Source organism: Zootoca vivipara, chromosome 16, assembly GCF_965207765.1.
Source record: "Zootoca vivipara chromosome 16, rZooViv2.hap1.1, whole genome shotgun sequence".
Taxonomy (NCBI): domain Eukaryota; kingdom Metazoa; phylum Chordata; class Lepidosauria; order Squamata; family Lacertidae; genus Zootoca; species Zootoca vivipara.
The window spans coordinates 23640444-23655652 of record NC_142599.1 but is presented as its reverse complement, the minus strand read 5'-3'; the positions used below and the strand labels follow the sequence as shown (position 1 = coordinate 23655652).

Here is a 15209-nt window from a genome sequence, read left to right as displayed (position 1 = left end):
CTGTGGAACTCTCTACCTCAAGATGTGACGACGGCCACCAGCTTTGATGGCTTTAAAAGGGGATTAGCCTGCTGCTCCATGAATTTGTCTCTGTACGGCTACTGTGGGAAACGGAATGCTAGACTAGACAGGCCCCCTTTGGTCTGATCCAGCTGTGGAGCTCTTTTTAACTCCTTATGCTCACATTACCTCACTGCAGACGTATAAAAAGAGTACTTAAATGTTGGAAGGGCTATGTCTCAGTGGCAGAGCATCTGCTTTGCATGTAGAAGGCCTCAGGTTCAATCCCTGGCATCTCCAGGTAGTATTGGGGAAGACACCCTGGAAAGCCACTGTCAGTCAGTGTGCTCAGTACTGAACCAGGCAGACCAGGCATCCCCAAACTGCGGCCCTCCAGATGTTTTGGACTACAATTCCCATTATCCCTGACCAACTGGGAGTTGTAGAACAAAACATCTGGAGGGCCACAGTTTGGGGGTGCCTGAGGTAGACCAAGGCAGTTTTCCTATGTTCCTATTTAAATAAGCCATTTATTGAGCACTATGTGGACTAGTATCTTACTTTATTTCTAGGGGAAGGGTTACAGCTTATTGGCGGAGCACCTGTTTTGCATGCAAAACAGCGCAGGATTGTTAATTTGTGGCATCTCCAGGTAGACCAGGCATAGGCAAACTTGGCCCTCCAGATGTTTTGGGACTACAACTCCCATCATCCCTAGCTAACAGGTGGTCAGGGATGATGGGAGTTGTAGTCCCAAAACATCTGGAGGGCTGAGTTGGCCTATGCCTGAGGTAGACAGTGGCGGGCTAGATGGACAAATAGCTTGACCTAGGCAGCTGCCAATAGAGGACAAACATCCCCGATCTTTAATGATTATGGGGCTGCAGAACATCTCAGGAGGGGAAAGCTTATCATCCATCTGTGATGCAAGGCTCAGGGAATGCCAAAACTGAGCCCTGGTCTCTTGCTGCATCTCTTCATAAGGCTCTTTTTGTTTTATTTAAAGGCAAGAAGGACTTACCTTGCCTATCTTAAACTGAAAAAAAGGCCACAACCATACTTGAGCTTTAAAAAGTGCATAATTCCAAAATCAGTACACATTTCCTGTAAAAACAAGCAATAGCTGCATCAGTTCAGGGGCGGCCTTCTCACCTTGTCAGAGGCATAGTGTCCTTTGGCCAACAACTCATTGCCAATGGCGATGCAGGCGTTGAAGCTGTCTGTCCGGGCCTCAACTTCAGCCTTGATCCCTTGGTGGTTCTTAATGACCAAGTCTGCTGCCGAGACGTCCCTGTTGGGGAATGTAGGAAAGGCCAGCTACTAGACTTTCCCTTAGAAATCACATTTAAGCAGAGCAGGGCAAGTAGGGAGCTGGAGCGCAGGCAGGATGAGACACCCAAAGGCCCAGTCTGGTCCCAGCACATCATTCCACAAGGACACATCCAAGGATGGCCACATTCACACTACTTTAAACACTTACAGTTTCCCCAAAAGAATTCTGGGAGCTGTTCAGAGTGCCGAGAGTTGCTAGGAGGCCCCTATTCCCAGAGTGGTTTAACAAAGAATCTGTCTTCACAGGGATCTCTGGGACCTCTCAGAGGGGAATGGGGTTCTCCTAATACCTCTCAGCACCCTTAATGGACTACAGTTCCCAGAATTCTTTGGGGGGAAGCCATGACTGCTCAAAGTGGCACCATAGTGTTTTAAATGTATGATGTGAATGTGGCCTGGGTGAGTTAGGGACTAGACCTGCCACCTACGGAGACCTGCTCCTACTGACCCTTACCTGGGCTTCTCCTGGGCATCTATCTGGAGGTTGACATCATCCATCCACAGTAGGAGGTCACGCACCATGCGGAAGAAGCGGAACTTGTCAACAGTGTCAAGGAGGAGGTGTCGGCGGCCACTGCTGCTGCTGAGCAGGTCAGACCAGGCCTCACTAACAGACTGCTCATGCCTCCGGATGTCATCTGCCTTCTCGCCGGCATAAGCCTTCTGCAGCCGCGCCGCATCATCCTGCACCTGCTTCACCTGCCAAGCCAAACAAGCCACAGGTGAGACAGAGTGTCCCAGGTGCTCCCACCGAGGCCCTTGATCAAGGCAGGGCAAATGATGTTTGCATTTTGACCACTGGAGCTGGGAGAGACTTTTCTTGTAGAAACAAGGTTAAAGTGATGCTTAGTACAAATTGATCTCCAGATTTTTGGCTAAATTGTGTAATTCCTAATTGGCAATTACCCAAGAAACAATTTTGTTGTTGTCGTTCAAAAAAAATATTTTCGAGTGATGTGTGATTTTTTTTTGGTGAAATAATTTAAAGAAATAGTGGTTTAAAGGCAAAGGGACCCCTGACCATTAGGTCCAGTCGTGACCGACTCTGGGGTTGCGGTGCTCATCTCGCGTTACTGGCCGAGGGTGCCGGCGTATAGCTTCCAGGGCATGTGGCCAGCATGACAAAGCCGCTTCTGGCAAACCAGAGCAGCACACGGAAACACCGTTTACCTTCCCGCTGGAGCGGTACCTATTTATCTACTTGCACTTTGACGTGCTTTCGAACTGCTAGGTTGGCAGGAGCTGGGACCGAGCAACGGGAGCTCACCCAGTCACGGGGATTCGAACCACCGACCTTCTGATCGGCAAGCCCTACCTAGGCTCTGTGGTTTAACCCACAGCGCCACCTGCTGTAAAATAGTGGTTTACAAGTAAAAGCTCATTGGAGACTGCTCCACTCTTCTCCTGATGCTCCTCCACTTGGCTTCGGCCCCCGCGGTAGGCAGAGTCTGGACCTTGCACTGATTTTATTCCCTTTCCCAGTCCCCAAAGTGCACCTGGGTACTGAGCGCCTGGATGTCGTGCTCGTATGCGCTGTGCATCCGCTGCATGGCCTCCGCTGTGTTGAGGTCCCGGCCCACTTCATCGGGCAGCTGCTTCTGCTTGTTCTGGACCTGGCTGAGGGTCTCGCGGGCATCGTGGTAGAAACGGTGCAGCTCATAGGACGCCGCCAGCATCTGGCTCCGGGTGTCGATGAGTTCCAGGAGGTCTGCCCAGGCCTCATTCAGGCTGTCCTTCCACTCGGCGATGGTAGCGTTTTCAGAGTGACTGGCAGAGATCATCTCGTCCGCCAGCCGGTTGACGGCGTCCACACGCTCCTGACCGATAGTGCTGGTGTCACGTGAGAATTCCCGGAACTTGTCCCGCAGCATCTGTAGGGAAGAAGAGAGCACTGTAAAGGTCCCAATTGTCATGGAGTGGCTTCATGCAGAGGAGTAGTGGGAGGCACCAGCTGGGGAACCCCAGGGGAAGAAGGCTCAGAGCCAAAGGATTGGTGGTCAGACAATGATGAGTGGTCAGAAGGGAAAGTGGGAGACTGGGAGGAGCGGGTGTCAGAAGCTGAAGAGGTAGCTGGGTTTGGTGAGCAGGAAGAGTCTGTGGCCAAGAGCAGTCCAGAATCAGAGGCAGAAGTGGAGGCTGGAGAGGAGGGGGGGCCAAGAGGCAGAGATGACTCAGGCTGCCAGGGAGTCTCCTCCTCTTGCTGCAACCAGCTCCCCTCCCGCCTGGTCTCCCAGAACATAGAGAGGAATGAAGAGGGTGGAGCAAAGAGAGAAAAGACAAGGGAGCCCCAGATTGCCGGGGAAGGACCCAGGGGAGGAGCAGCCTTAGAAAGCAGTAGGAAGGCAATTGCCTCACTAGGGCAAGACCTACTAAATAGAAAGAGTTGAATAAAGAGTTGAATTCTCTGACACAGGGTGTTTTATTGCTGACCTGCTCCTGACTCCAGCTCCTGGCACAATGGTGGGAAACAAACCAAGGGTGTGTAGGGCAAAGGGTCAAAAAGGCACACAGGAGGTCCCTGGTTCAGTTCTAGGATCTCAAGAAGTAGGGGATCAGAGAGACCGAGACCTTGGAGAGTTGCTATCAGAAGACACAACAGTGGATAGTTGGACAAATAATCTGACTCTACAGCAGGCAGTTCCCTACGTTCCTATTTAAATCAGCCCTTTATTCAGAACCATGATGACTGGAATCTTACTGGGAAGGGATGTAGCTCAGTGGAAGAGAACCTGCTGTGCATGCAAAAGGGCAAATAATGCACCATTGATAGGAGGTTTCCCGGTGCAGAACTAGGATCACTTGGATGCCCTGTCCACCCTCCAGCCACCTCAGTGAAGGAGGTATAAAGATCTGGAGGGGTGATTCCTGCCTCTGGGTATGTTAGGGATCCCTTGGGAGGGGGAGACCCACCGTGACATGTTCGTAGTCCTGTCCAAGCTCATGAGAAGCAGCCACCACCTCCCGCTCTGAGATCCACTGCTCGAGATCGTCCACTTCCCTCTTCAGCTGGCAGAGGCGGAGCTGTTCCTGCAGCTTGGCCCGGCGCTCCTCAGCCAAGTCCTTCAGGCTGGCATAGAGCTTGTCCACTTGGCCCTGCCGGAGATTGATCCGTTCACTGCAGGAAAGGAAAAGCAAGAGGGACAGACATCATCCACGGATGCCAAGGAATTCAGGTCTCCAAAGCCGTGGGCAGTGCTGGCTGGCCCACCAGCTGTCGTCATTTTGCATGGAAACCCAGGCTCCCTGGTTGGCTTCCACCCCTACAAAAGAGTGATGCAATAAGCTGGTAAACTGGTTCACACAATAGGTGCATGCCCTGAGACTTCTAAGATAAATGACATCCCAACAGGACTGGGGTCAAGGAGATCAGGGCTCAAAAGCCCTGGCAAGTGCTGGCTGGCCCACCAGCTGTCATCACTTTGCATGGAATCCCAGGATCCCTGGTTGGCTTCTCCCTCCCGACAAAAGAGTGGTGTAATAAGCTGGTAAACTGATTCACACAACAGGTGCATGCCCTGAGATCTCCAGGAGAATGAGGGGTATAATGACATCCAAAACAGGACTTGAGCCACAGCAGGGAACTTGATGGGGCGTGTGGGGAGAGGCTCCCCAACTGTCTTGGTAGGGGAATGGTGGGCTTCCTTACCTCTCAGGATGCCCGTTGTTTACCATATCGCGGCTCTGGATGGAGAGCTGGTGGATGGTCTGGGCATAGTCTTCTAGAGCCTGTTCCATCACCAGATGTTTTTTCACCATGGCCTGAGCAATCAGTTCATCCTGGTGAAAAGAAAAAAGGGTGTTCCTGTTTGTTTGTTTGCTTCCCCCCACCCCTTCAGAAACAGAAGCAGGGGTAAAGAGGATGGGGTAGGCGACATTAAAATTTGAACCAGGATTGAGACCTGTTGTTCCACATCAGGAATGTTTATGTGAAAGAAGGGGTTCATCTGGGACTGTGCAGAGTGCCTTTCTCCCCACTGCTGAATAATTGCAACTAGCCTCTGTATCCCTGGAGTTGAAAGGGGGCAGAACTTTCAATCAGAGAGAAATGTGACTTCTGGCAAGTCCCAAGTCCTAGAACTATTCTTACTAATCATAAAGGACAACCCCAGAGCGGATTTGTCTCTAGTGGGAAAGAGGAGTTAAGCACAGTTCCCAGGCTTCCCCTCTCCCGCTCACTCCAGTTTTCAGCATGCAACCTTGGAATGTGTGGCGCAATAAAGAAGAGATTTGATGATTTGCAGAGTGCATTTTTGAATGCTACCAAATGAATTCTCACACATCTAGGATTAGTGAGAAGGGCACTGCTCTTCTGAAATGCAAGGCCCAGGTAAGAATGCTAGAGAAATGAAGTACTTTGCGAATTCCAATATGAACCAGCATGATCTGCACTTTTCCCAGCTAATATGTGTATCAGAATTCTGCAACGCAATTTTTGGCTCCAAATGTTTTTGAAAAAAGTTTCTTAGTTAAAATACATTAAGAAATGCTCCTTTAAACGAATGGGTATTTTTGCATGTTTTGTTTGGGTTGTTTTTTTTTAATGCAGAAATAGGACAGAATGGGTTTTTGAATTAAGACAGGCAAAAAAACAACAACACAGACCTTGGCCTTCTCCTCCAATATCATGTGCAGCTCTTGTTCGCCCATCCAGGCCTCGGCCTCCGCAACATCGAAGTAGAACTGTTGGGCCATCTGCGCTTGCTCCAGGCGCCCGTGCCGCTGCTCCACTTGGCTCTGCAGCTCCTGCCACATCTCCTGCAAAGCCTCCACGCGCCCCTGCAGCTCCGCTTCCAGGCCGCTGCATGCCAGCCCCTGCCACCTCCCCAGGATGTCATTGATTCGTGGCTGGTGGCCCTGGATCTCCTTCTGCAGGGTCTGAGAGTGTCAGGAAGAGGGAAGAAGAAGAAGAAGAGTGCACGGTTAAAACTCTGGAATTCGCTCTCCCAAAGAGGTAGCGATGGCTACCGACTCGGATAGCTTTAGGAAAGGATTAGTCAAATTCCTGGAGCAGAGAAGGCTATCAGGGGCCACTGGCCTCGATGGCTATGTTCTCCCTCGACCGCTGGACACAGTGTGCCCTGACTGCCAGTTGTTGGGCTTGCAAGCTTCTCATGATGGGTATCTGGTTAACCACTGTGAGAACAGGAAGCTGGGCTAGATGGGTTTTCGGCCTGATCCAGCAGGGCTCATCTTGGCATTATTTTGAGCAAGGGTGTGTGTGACATGACAAAGGCATGTAAGATTCAGTATGGTGATGTGCAGAGAAAGAGGAAAGAGATGTTTCTCTCCCTTTCTTATTTTACTTACTTATTTATTTTATTAGATTTACATACATAAAACGCTTTGTCATAATATCTCGGGGGTGTGTGTCCCGCAGAATAAAACACAAGATTAAAAACAACGCTTTGTCATAATATCTCGGGGGGGGGGGGGGTTCTGCAGAATAAAACACAAGATTAAAAACAAGGAAATGAGTTAAACAAAACAGCAAAACAATATCCCCCACTTCCCACAGGCACATTTAAAGGCGATAGAATATTCATCAGCCAAAGGCCTGGTGGAAGAGGAACATTTCTGCCCGATGCCTAAAAATATACAGTGAAGGCGCCAGGCCCTGGGGAGAGAATTCCACAAAGGGGGAGCCTCTACAGAGAACCCTCCACACCCAACTAAGCCTTACCTGATTTTTCTTGATCAGTAGTTGGACAGTGGGAAGATCTTTACCATGGTCAGTGGAGACTGCCATGGGCATCCGCTCCTTCACCCACAACTGCAGGACACAAGGAGAGAAAAGGGTTAAGAAATGCCAAGGGGCTCCATAGCAGAAAAACTCAGCGGGGCAATAGTCATCTTACTGTTCATTTGAGGGGGTTGGGGGCGGGAGTTGTTATTTTTTAAAAATAATAATAATAAATCACATACACAATATCCCATCAAAAATAACTTCCAGGGTGGTATACAATATATGAAGATAAAGGACACAATAACATAAAATATACATATAGAACCACAAAATTTGTCAAGCAATTCAAAGGCTGTGGAGAAGTGAAAACTATTGACTGCACATGAAGATCGCATAGGTGCAAATAAATTCGCCACTCTGCATTTGTGAGGGAATGCTTATAAACAGGGTTTTTCAAAGAAATTAAATAAAATATGGCAATGTTTTCTGCATGTACTTATGTTGATGCTTATTTTTGCTCTGTGAAATGCATATTACAGGCAACTCTCCATTGGCACTGGGGTTGCGTTCCCTTTCCAGGACAGAAAACGGCACATGTGCCAGCCATCGCGGACCAATCGAACGTGCACAAAATGGTCACTGTCTGTAGCGTGAGTGTGTTTATGCATTAGGCCTGGTTGCCAAAGAGCAATAAACTATTCAGATATCATGAAAATATACATTTTAAAAAAATTACATAAAAGCAGCATAAAGTCTCTGGCATCCTAAGACATTCTGGTGCCTGCAATGGAGCCCAAATGGGCCCCCTCTCCCACTAGGTCCAACTCTTTAAAAAGTCTGGCTGTGCCATTCAGGTGCAGTCATCTATCTGATAGCGCTGCCTGAAACAGGTTGCTTCTCCCTACTCGGTAGTTCTCGTTTCCCTGAAACCCTGGGCTCCCTGCACAGCAGCTCTCCCTCTCCTCTGATCCCTCCCCTGACTCACAATTTCATCCTCCAGGTCGCGGTTGAACTGGTGCTCCTCCTTGGAGGCCAGCAGCTTCTCGCAGCGCTCCCTGAGTGGTGCCCGCAGCTCTGCAAACCTGTCTTCCACTGCCTGCAGTTTGCCGTCCACCTCCACGGTGTTGGAGTCCTCTGGGCTGAGGGCCAGTGCTTGGGCTTTGAGGCCCTCCACCTCCTTCTCCCGCACGTCCATCTGGTTTTCCAGCATCTGGGAGTGGAGAAAGAAGGTGTTGGGAATGCAGAAGGATCGTGGGGTGTTGCAGCTCTGCAAATGCCTGCGACCTCATTACCGCTTCATCCCAGCAGCCTCCCTCTGCTTCTACTTCTGCAGATTTTGGCCCTTTCCTCCGAAGAGGCATTTGGTGCAGCCACAGCCAAGCCCTTCACTCCTGCCACACAGCACGCACTCACCTGCTGTTTCTTGAGCAAAATGTTGACGCTGGTTAAGTCCTTTCCGTAGTCATCGGAGTGCAGCTGGGCCTGAAGGCCGCTCAGCCAGGCCTCCATGGCGGAACAGCTCTGAGTGAAGAGCTCGGCGCGGTTGGCGTCGAAGAGGCACTGAGCTTTGCTCTGGGTGCTGGATTCCAGCTCCTCCCAGAGCTTCTGCAGGCTGTCCAGCTTGGCCCTCACCACGGGCTCCAGCTCTGGCTTCTCGGCCACCAGCTGCTCTCCCTCCTGCCGAAAGGAGGACACAGATGCTTACGGAAATGTTGCAGGGGGCGGAATGGAAAAGTGTGAGTGGAGGTGGAATGGGGTATCCTGGAACAGGTCACAGCAGATTAACTGGACCCCTGAGCAGCAGGAACACCCCACCCTGCAACATTTTGTTACAGGTCCCCCATCATCATCATCATCTGCTATGATTCAGCCTGCTTACGTGAAGTAGGGAGTGCTCCTTTAACTTACCACCGAAGAAACCACAGCCACCCACGGGAATAATAGAGATTGCTTCTAAGCTTTAAGGCAGGCTCAAGGCCCCAGCACCTCTCCGATAAAGAAGCCGGGGCGTGAAAACAAAGAGCTCCCCTGAGCATGTGCAAAACATGCATTTCTACACAGCCACATCTGTTATTAATTAGTGGGCTTCCAGGGCTGATAATGTCACTGCAAGGAGGTTTCAGCACCAGCTCAGGGCTTTGTAAGAAGAGACCCACCTTCTGGATCTTCTCCAGCCAGCCCTTGTTGGAAGCCAGCTCGGCCATGAAGGCCTGGTGCTTCTGCCACTTGGTGTGGAGGTTCCGGGCTTCATCATACGACATGTCCTGAGCTGACAGCATCTTCTCATTGATCCACAAGGTGAGCTGGAGGAAAGGCGGGAGGAGAGCATCATCGGGTGAGGGCCCCCTAAGGAGAACTGGCAACCCTAAGAACACCTAATGCTAAAGAACTTTCCCCTAAATGGATCTCAGTTCTCAGTGTAGGTGGGCAGGAGAGCCAGCCATAAGATGATGCAATTGAAGACCTGCCTAGCATGGCATCCTGTTTCCCACCACTGGCCCACTAGGTGTCCCTGGGAGGTCAACAAGAAGGAAATGACGGCCGTTAGCCCCCTCCCACTCATGTTCCCCAGCAACTGGCATTCAGGGACTTGCTGCCTCTGATCCCAGAGAAAGGATACAGCTATTCTGAGCTCTGCCTTTTAAAAATGGCAGTGGGGGAATATAACTCTCTGGCTGGGGGACCCATGCTGACCCCAAGCTCACTATGAGGTCACGCACCAGACATTTGAAGCACGATGATACCATTTTAAACTGCCATGGCTGGCATATAATGTGTTTATGAATCAACGCATAAATAAATGTAACTTGTATCAAGTTGCAGGGAACCAGGCAGAGGGCCTTCTCGGTGATGCCACCCGCCCAGTGGAATGCCCCCCCCATCAGATGTCAAAGAAAAAAACAGCTACCAGATTTTTAGAAGACATCTGAAGGCAGCCCCGTTTAGGGAGGCTTTTAATGTTTAATAGATTATTTTATTTCATTTTTCTGTTGTAAGCCGCCCAGAGTGGCTGGGAAAACCCAGCCAGATGGGCGGGGTATAAATAATAAATTATTATTATTATCAAATTCACATTGGCTGGGCATCCATAATCTGTCAAAGAGCACCAGCGGCAGGTGAGGTCTAGTTTGAGTCTTATTACAGGATGAACATTTTTAGTTAGGCCACATTCACAAACACATTTTAAGCACTATGGTTCCACTTTCAAGAATCATGGCTTCCCCTCAAAGAATTCTGGGAGCTGTAGTTCGTATTCAAAGTTGTCAGGAGACCCCATGTTCCCCTCACAGAGCTACAATTCCCAAAGAGATTTAACAATCTGTCCCTCTTCACAAGAGTGGAATAGGGGGTCTCCTAACAACTCTCAGCACAAACGACAACTCCCAGGATTCTTTTGAGGGAAGAAGTGAGTGCTTAAAGTTGTGTCATAGTGATTTCAATGTACGGTGCAGATGCGGCCTAAATGTACATGGATAAACAGCTGACTGCCACTACCTAATTTTCTCATCTTAAAAATGTGTGTGCCGGGTGGGTGAGATGTAGGGAAGCATCAGGGACAACCCCCACCTATGCCCAACTCTGGTGAATTAAGGGACGAAAAACCATGCTTAGCACATCGTTCTGCCTGGACACTGAGGTCCAGTGCCGAGGGCCTTCTGGCGGTTCCTCATTGCGAGAAGCCAAGTTGCAGGGAACCAGGCAGAGGGCCTTCTCGGTAGTGGCGCCCGTGAAAAACAGCTACCAGATTTTTAGAAGACATCTGAAGGCAGCCCTGTTTAGTGAGGCTTTTAATGTTTAATAATTTTATTTCATTTTTCTGTTGGAAGCCACCCAGAGAGGCTGGGGAAACCCATTCAGATGGGTGGGGTATAAATAATAAATTATTATTATTATTATTATTATTATTATTATTATTATTATTATTATTATTATTTCACTGCTGAATGCAAGTGAAACAAATGGCTTAGAAGGGGCTTCTGTGAGTGAGCGCGAAGCTTCTGACTGAGGGCTGTGTGGTCTTAACTTCAGGGCCAGGGTCCCCGCCCCCACCTCTTCAACATGCTGCCCACCTTGATAGCCTTTGGTCCCCATGAATTCTATGCAGCAGGGGCAATGAGGAACATGATCTAGGCAGAGGGCTTATCTAATCAACCCCAGCTGGGCCAGCTCTAACAAGTGGGCAGGGGAGCCGACCTGTCAATCACATGACAAGATAATGATATCGGAAGGCAACTTCAAAAGTGCTGCAGCAACTCCTGGGATCACTTGAAATCAATGCCTCTTAAGGTGCTTTTACAGCTGAAAGTGAACCCGATGGGGAACTCTCTAGTGCAGCCCATTCCGGTGAAGCTTGCTGCCAGGTCAGTGAGCCTGGCTTGCAAAGGGATAACCGGGAGCTCGCTCAAAACTCTTGATTGTTCTTTTCAAGCAGGGTTTCCAAAACTTGGGTTTCCAGCTGTTTTTGGACTACAACTCCCATCATCCCTAGCTAGCAAGTCCCATTGCCAGAGATAATAGGAATTGTAGTCCAAAACAGCTGGAGACTTGTTTGGCAGACACTGCTTTAGAGCAATGTCCTTACCTGACCCCCACACACCTGTAATCACATAGGATGCTGGGTATGGGGCAGATGGGCATGGTTTTTTTTGGGGGGGGGGACAGCTTGCAGGTCAAACTGGGCCCTGGCTAGGCCTAATTAGGTCTGTGGGCTGGAGGTTCCTGACCGCTGCTATACAGGAGCCCAACCCTATCACAATTCCCCGAGAATTGCTCTTCACTGATGGGTTGGTGCATGTGCACCATACCATCAATTCTGCCCACGGAACTGTCTCTGGGGATCCTCTCCCCCCCCCCAATTCTCCTAGGCGACCCTGCTTACCTCTTGACAGTCTTGTAGAAAATGCTGCAGTTCCCGATTGTCACGGAGGCGAGCCAGAAGGTCCTGAGCTGCCTGCTGGTTTTTCCTATGCCTGGAAGAGAGAGGGAAGACAAGGCATAAAGTAACCAGGAGGAGCTGCTTGGCCATACTGCCCACAGCCGTTTCCCTGGGAGAGGAAGCAGGGAGAGTGCCACAATTATTTTACGGATTTATACAGCCCACCCTTCAACACTAGTGTTACTAGAAAGGCCCACAAAACAACAGTTATAATGAAATAGAACAATGCAGAATAAAACAGAGGATTACAGTATTTTTAAAAATTGAGCAGAAAGTCAATGATCAACAGGGGGACAGGGACGGAAAGGGTGATGAGCAAATGGAAGGAGGAATCCTGGAAAATGGGGTGGCTGGCAAGCTGGAAACCTGAAGGCTGCAATATTTTGCTGCAGGTCTCACATGCTGTTTTACTTGCAACTCTGAGGAACAGAAAGCGGTGCCAGCACTCTTCCAAGTCCCATTTTACAGCCTTAGCTTATGGATAGGACTGCTGTCTGTCTGTCAGGAATCAGAAACTCTTCCCTATATCTACTGCAAACAACCCAAAGATCTCCCTCGTCGACCTTCTGCCCACTACCTGCTCCAAGTTGCTAGATCGTGCTCCCTTTTCCAAACCAGATTACCGCCACCAGTGTTTCTGCAAGAGTGATCCCCCTCACCTGCTGTCAATGGAATTGACCTTCTCCTGGATCTTGTCAGAGTGGAGCCCATTCTCCATGATAAGCTTCCGGCCAGAGTCCACCAGCCCCTTGATCTTCTCCCCGTTGGCCTCCATGGTGGTCATGAAATCCTCATGTTTTTTAATGGCAGCCTCAGCGGCTTGGAGGGAGCTGGGCATGCTTGTGTGAGTCAGCACATATTCCTGTCCAAAAAAGAAAAGGGGTGTGTGTGTGTTGGCCATCCCAAGAAAGCATAATCAGAGAACACCTTGGACAAGGAGAGGCTGTGCCTTACCTGGTTGCTGAGCACCCCTTCCACCTGCTTGGTGTCCCTCAGGAAGATCTGGAAGCTGTAGGCTTGGGAGAGCAGCTGGTGCCGGTTCTCCCACATCTGGTCCAGCTCATTCCAGCCAGTGTCGAGGGCTTGAAGGCGCTGCTGCAGGAACATGTGCTGGGCATCGGTGTGGCCTTGCGTCACCTCCTCCCCCATGGCCCGCAAGCGCCGGTAGTCGCCCCTGTAGTGCTCCACCTCGTTCCGGATGGTCTCATGCTGGTTCAGCAAGCGCTCTGCCTCCGGCAGGGTGGCTGGCACGTCTTCCGAAGCGATGGCCGTCTGGGTGCGCAAAAGCCACGCCTGGAAGTCGTCCAAGTCCCGCAAGAAGCCCTGAAGCTTGCTGGCTTCTCCCAAGGACTCCTCGCGTCGGCGCATGGTCCCCCGTAGCTCATCCCAGGTCCCGTCGACTTCGGACAAGCGGTCCAAAATGGCAGGAGCCTGCTCCGGGTGCTGGTCCGCCAGGCGGGTGGCCTCCTCCCGCAAGTCCCGCACTTTGCCCTGGATGGCTTCCAGGTCCCGCTCCATGCCCGCCAGCTTGCGCTGCAGGGCCATGACCCCTGCCAGGTCGTTGCCCAAGCCTTGGGTAGACTCAATCACTTTGGTTTTCTCCCGCATCCAAGCCTTGGTCTCATTGCACTCCAAGTAGTAATTCTGGATGCTGAGTGCCGAGGTCAATGCATCCTTCTTGCGGCTGGCCAAGGCTTGGAACTGCTGCCACCTGAGAAAAGGGGGAAGGAGGGGAGATCCAGTTCAATGCTGCCGTGGCCGCCACCTCCATTTTTAATGTGAAACTCGTATATTGAAAGATAACATTTCGTCTTCATTTCCCACTCAGGTCCAGGGCCCAGTGGTGGGGAACCTCTGGCTCATGGGAGGAATCCAGACCATAGCTGCCAAGTCTCCCGTATTCCCCGGGAAACCCCCGTTTTTCCAGCTGTCCCCAGCCGAAAAAACAGGTTTTTTTCTGTTTTCCCCCGGTTTATTCTGGCGTGGCGGCCATTTTGGAACTGGGCGGAGCATGCTCAGAAGTGACTTTTGATGCTGCTTTGCCCAGTTCCAAAATGGCTGCAGCGTGACTTCTGGTGTGGCAGCCATTTTGGAACAGGGCAGAGCTGCATCAAAAGTCGCTTCTGAGCATGATCCGCCCAGTTCCAAAATGGCGGCAGTGCTACTTCCTGTCTGCTACTTCCGGTCCAGTCCCTTATTTCTCAGGCCGGAACTTGGCAGGTATGATCCAGACTCCTCTCCTGTCAGGTGGGCAGAAGTTGGCTCACAGGGGAGGCAAGGATCTGGCCCACAGATCTAGTCCTCACCCCCAGCCTCAGTCAAAGTGAGACAGCAGTTGCCTTAGGTAGCTAAATACGATGTCATAAAAAGGCAGGAAATGGATAGCTACTGACTTGGACCCTAAGTTAGCTTACAGAAGTCAATGGAAGGAAAGCTTCTCGTTCCCTCTTGCACCCTGGAGCCACTTCAACCCCAAAAGGCCTTTTGGGAGGGGGGTTGGTCAGGGACCCTCCACGACAATGTGAGATGACAGGGCACAGGTGGAGGAGGATAACCTTTCCTTCGACAAACTTCCTTAAATTAACTTTAGGATCTACGGCTGAGGTTGGGTGATTCCTGTTTCCCCCCAGCAGCAGCCGCCACCCCAACCACGTTGTTCAGGTGTCCATCCAACCCACCAGAGAGGCATTATGGGGGCACAGAAGGCTGAAAGGAGGAGGCCAAGAAACTTTCCTTTTGTGCATCTCATTAATTCAACTTGTTTTTGGAAGAGGCACCTGTCAGATTTTCCACCCTAAATTTGCTAAAATCTCTTTGATTCTCTCCACCTTGACTTGTGGGAAGCTCAAGGGCTACTCCACATAAGGCAGCAAAATAATAAGGCAGCAGATTATTTATTTAATTATCAATCGTTAATTATTAATTATTAATTTTATTATTATATTGGAACCACAAAGTAAAAGATAATGCAAAACCACATCATTAGGTATATTTCAATGTCACTGTTATTTTCTTTATTATATTATTATTTTTCCTATTTTCTCATGCATGATAAATTGTTAATTTATATTTCCAATAGGAACTTTATGTGTCTAATATTTAAATTATTGATATATTGACGATTACTTATTGTTTAAAAAAATTAAATGAAATAATCTAATGTCAGCTACTTTCTACAAAATATTGTTGTTGCTGCTGCAAAATATTGTTGTTGCTGCTGCAAAATATTGTTGTTGCTGTACCCACCTTTCAATAGGC

General features: G+C 49.9%; 1 protein-coding gene across 2 annotated transcripts in view; it reads right to left on the bottom strand.

Annotated features, from left to right (window-relative positions):
- Positions 1-15209, bottom strand: part of SPTBN2 (spectrin beta, non-erythrocytic 2) — a 111450-nt gene that overhangs the window by 12020 nt on the left and 84221 nt on the right. For both annotated transcript variants that reach the window (XM_088660108.1, XM_035099449.3), the window contains 13 exons: positions 12906-13662; positions 12611-12813; positions 11895-11985; positions 9172-9318; positions 8429-8692; positions 8001-8225; positions 7013-7102; positions 5935-6207; positions 4979-5109; positions 4243-4447; positions 2829-3203; positions 1787-2031; positions 1153-1291 (listed from right to left, as the gene is read on the bottom strand). In XM_088660108.1, coding sequence (XP_088516234.1) covers positions 1153-1291; positions 1787-2031; positions 2829-3203; positions 4243-4447; positions 4979-5109; positions 5935-6207; positions 7013-7102; positions 8001-8225; positions 8429-8692; positions 9172-9318; positions 11895-11985; positions 12611-12813; positions 12906-13662 — 3145 coding nt within the window. The remainder of the gene's footprint in view (positions 1-1152; positions 1292-1786; positions 2032-2828; positions 3204-4242; positions 4448-4978; positions 5110-5934; positions 6208-7012; positions 7103-8000; positions 8226-8428; positions 8693-9171; positions 9319-11894; positions 11986-12610; positions 12814-12905; positions 13663-15209) is intronic.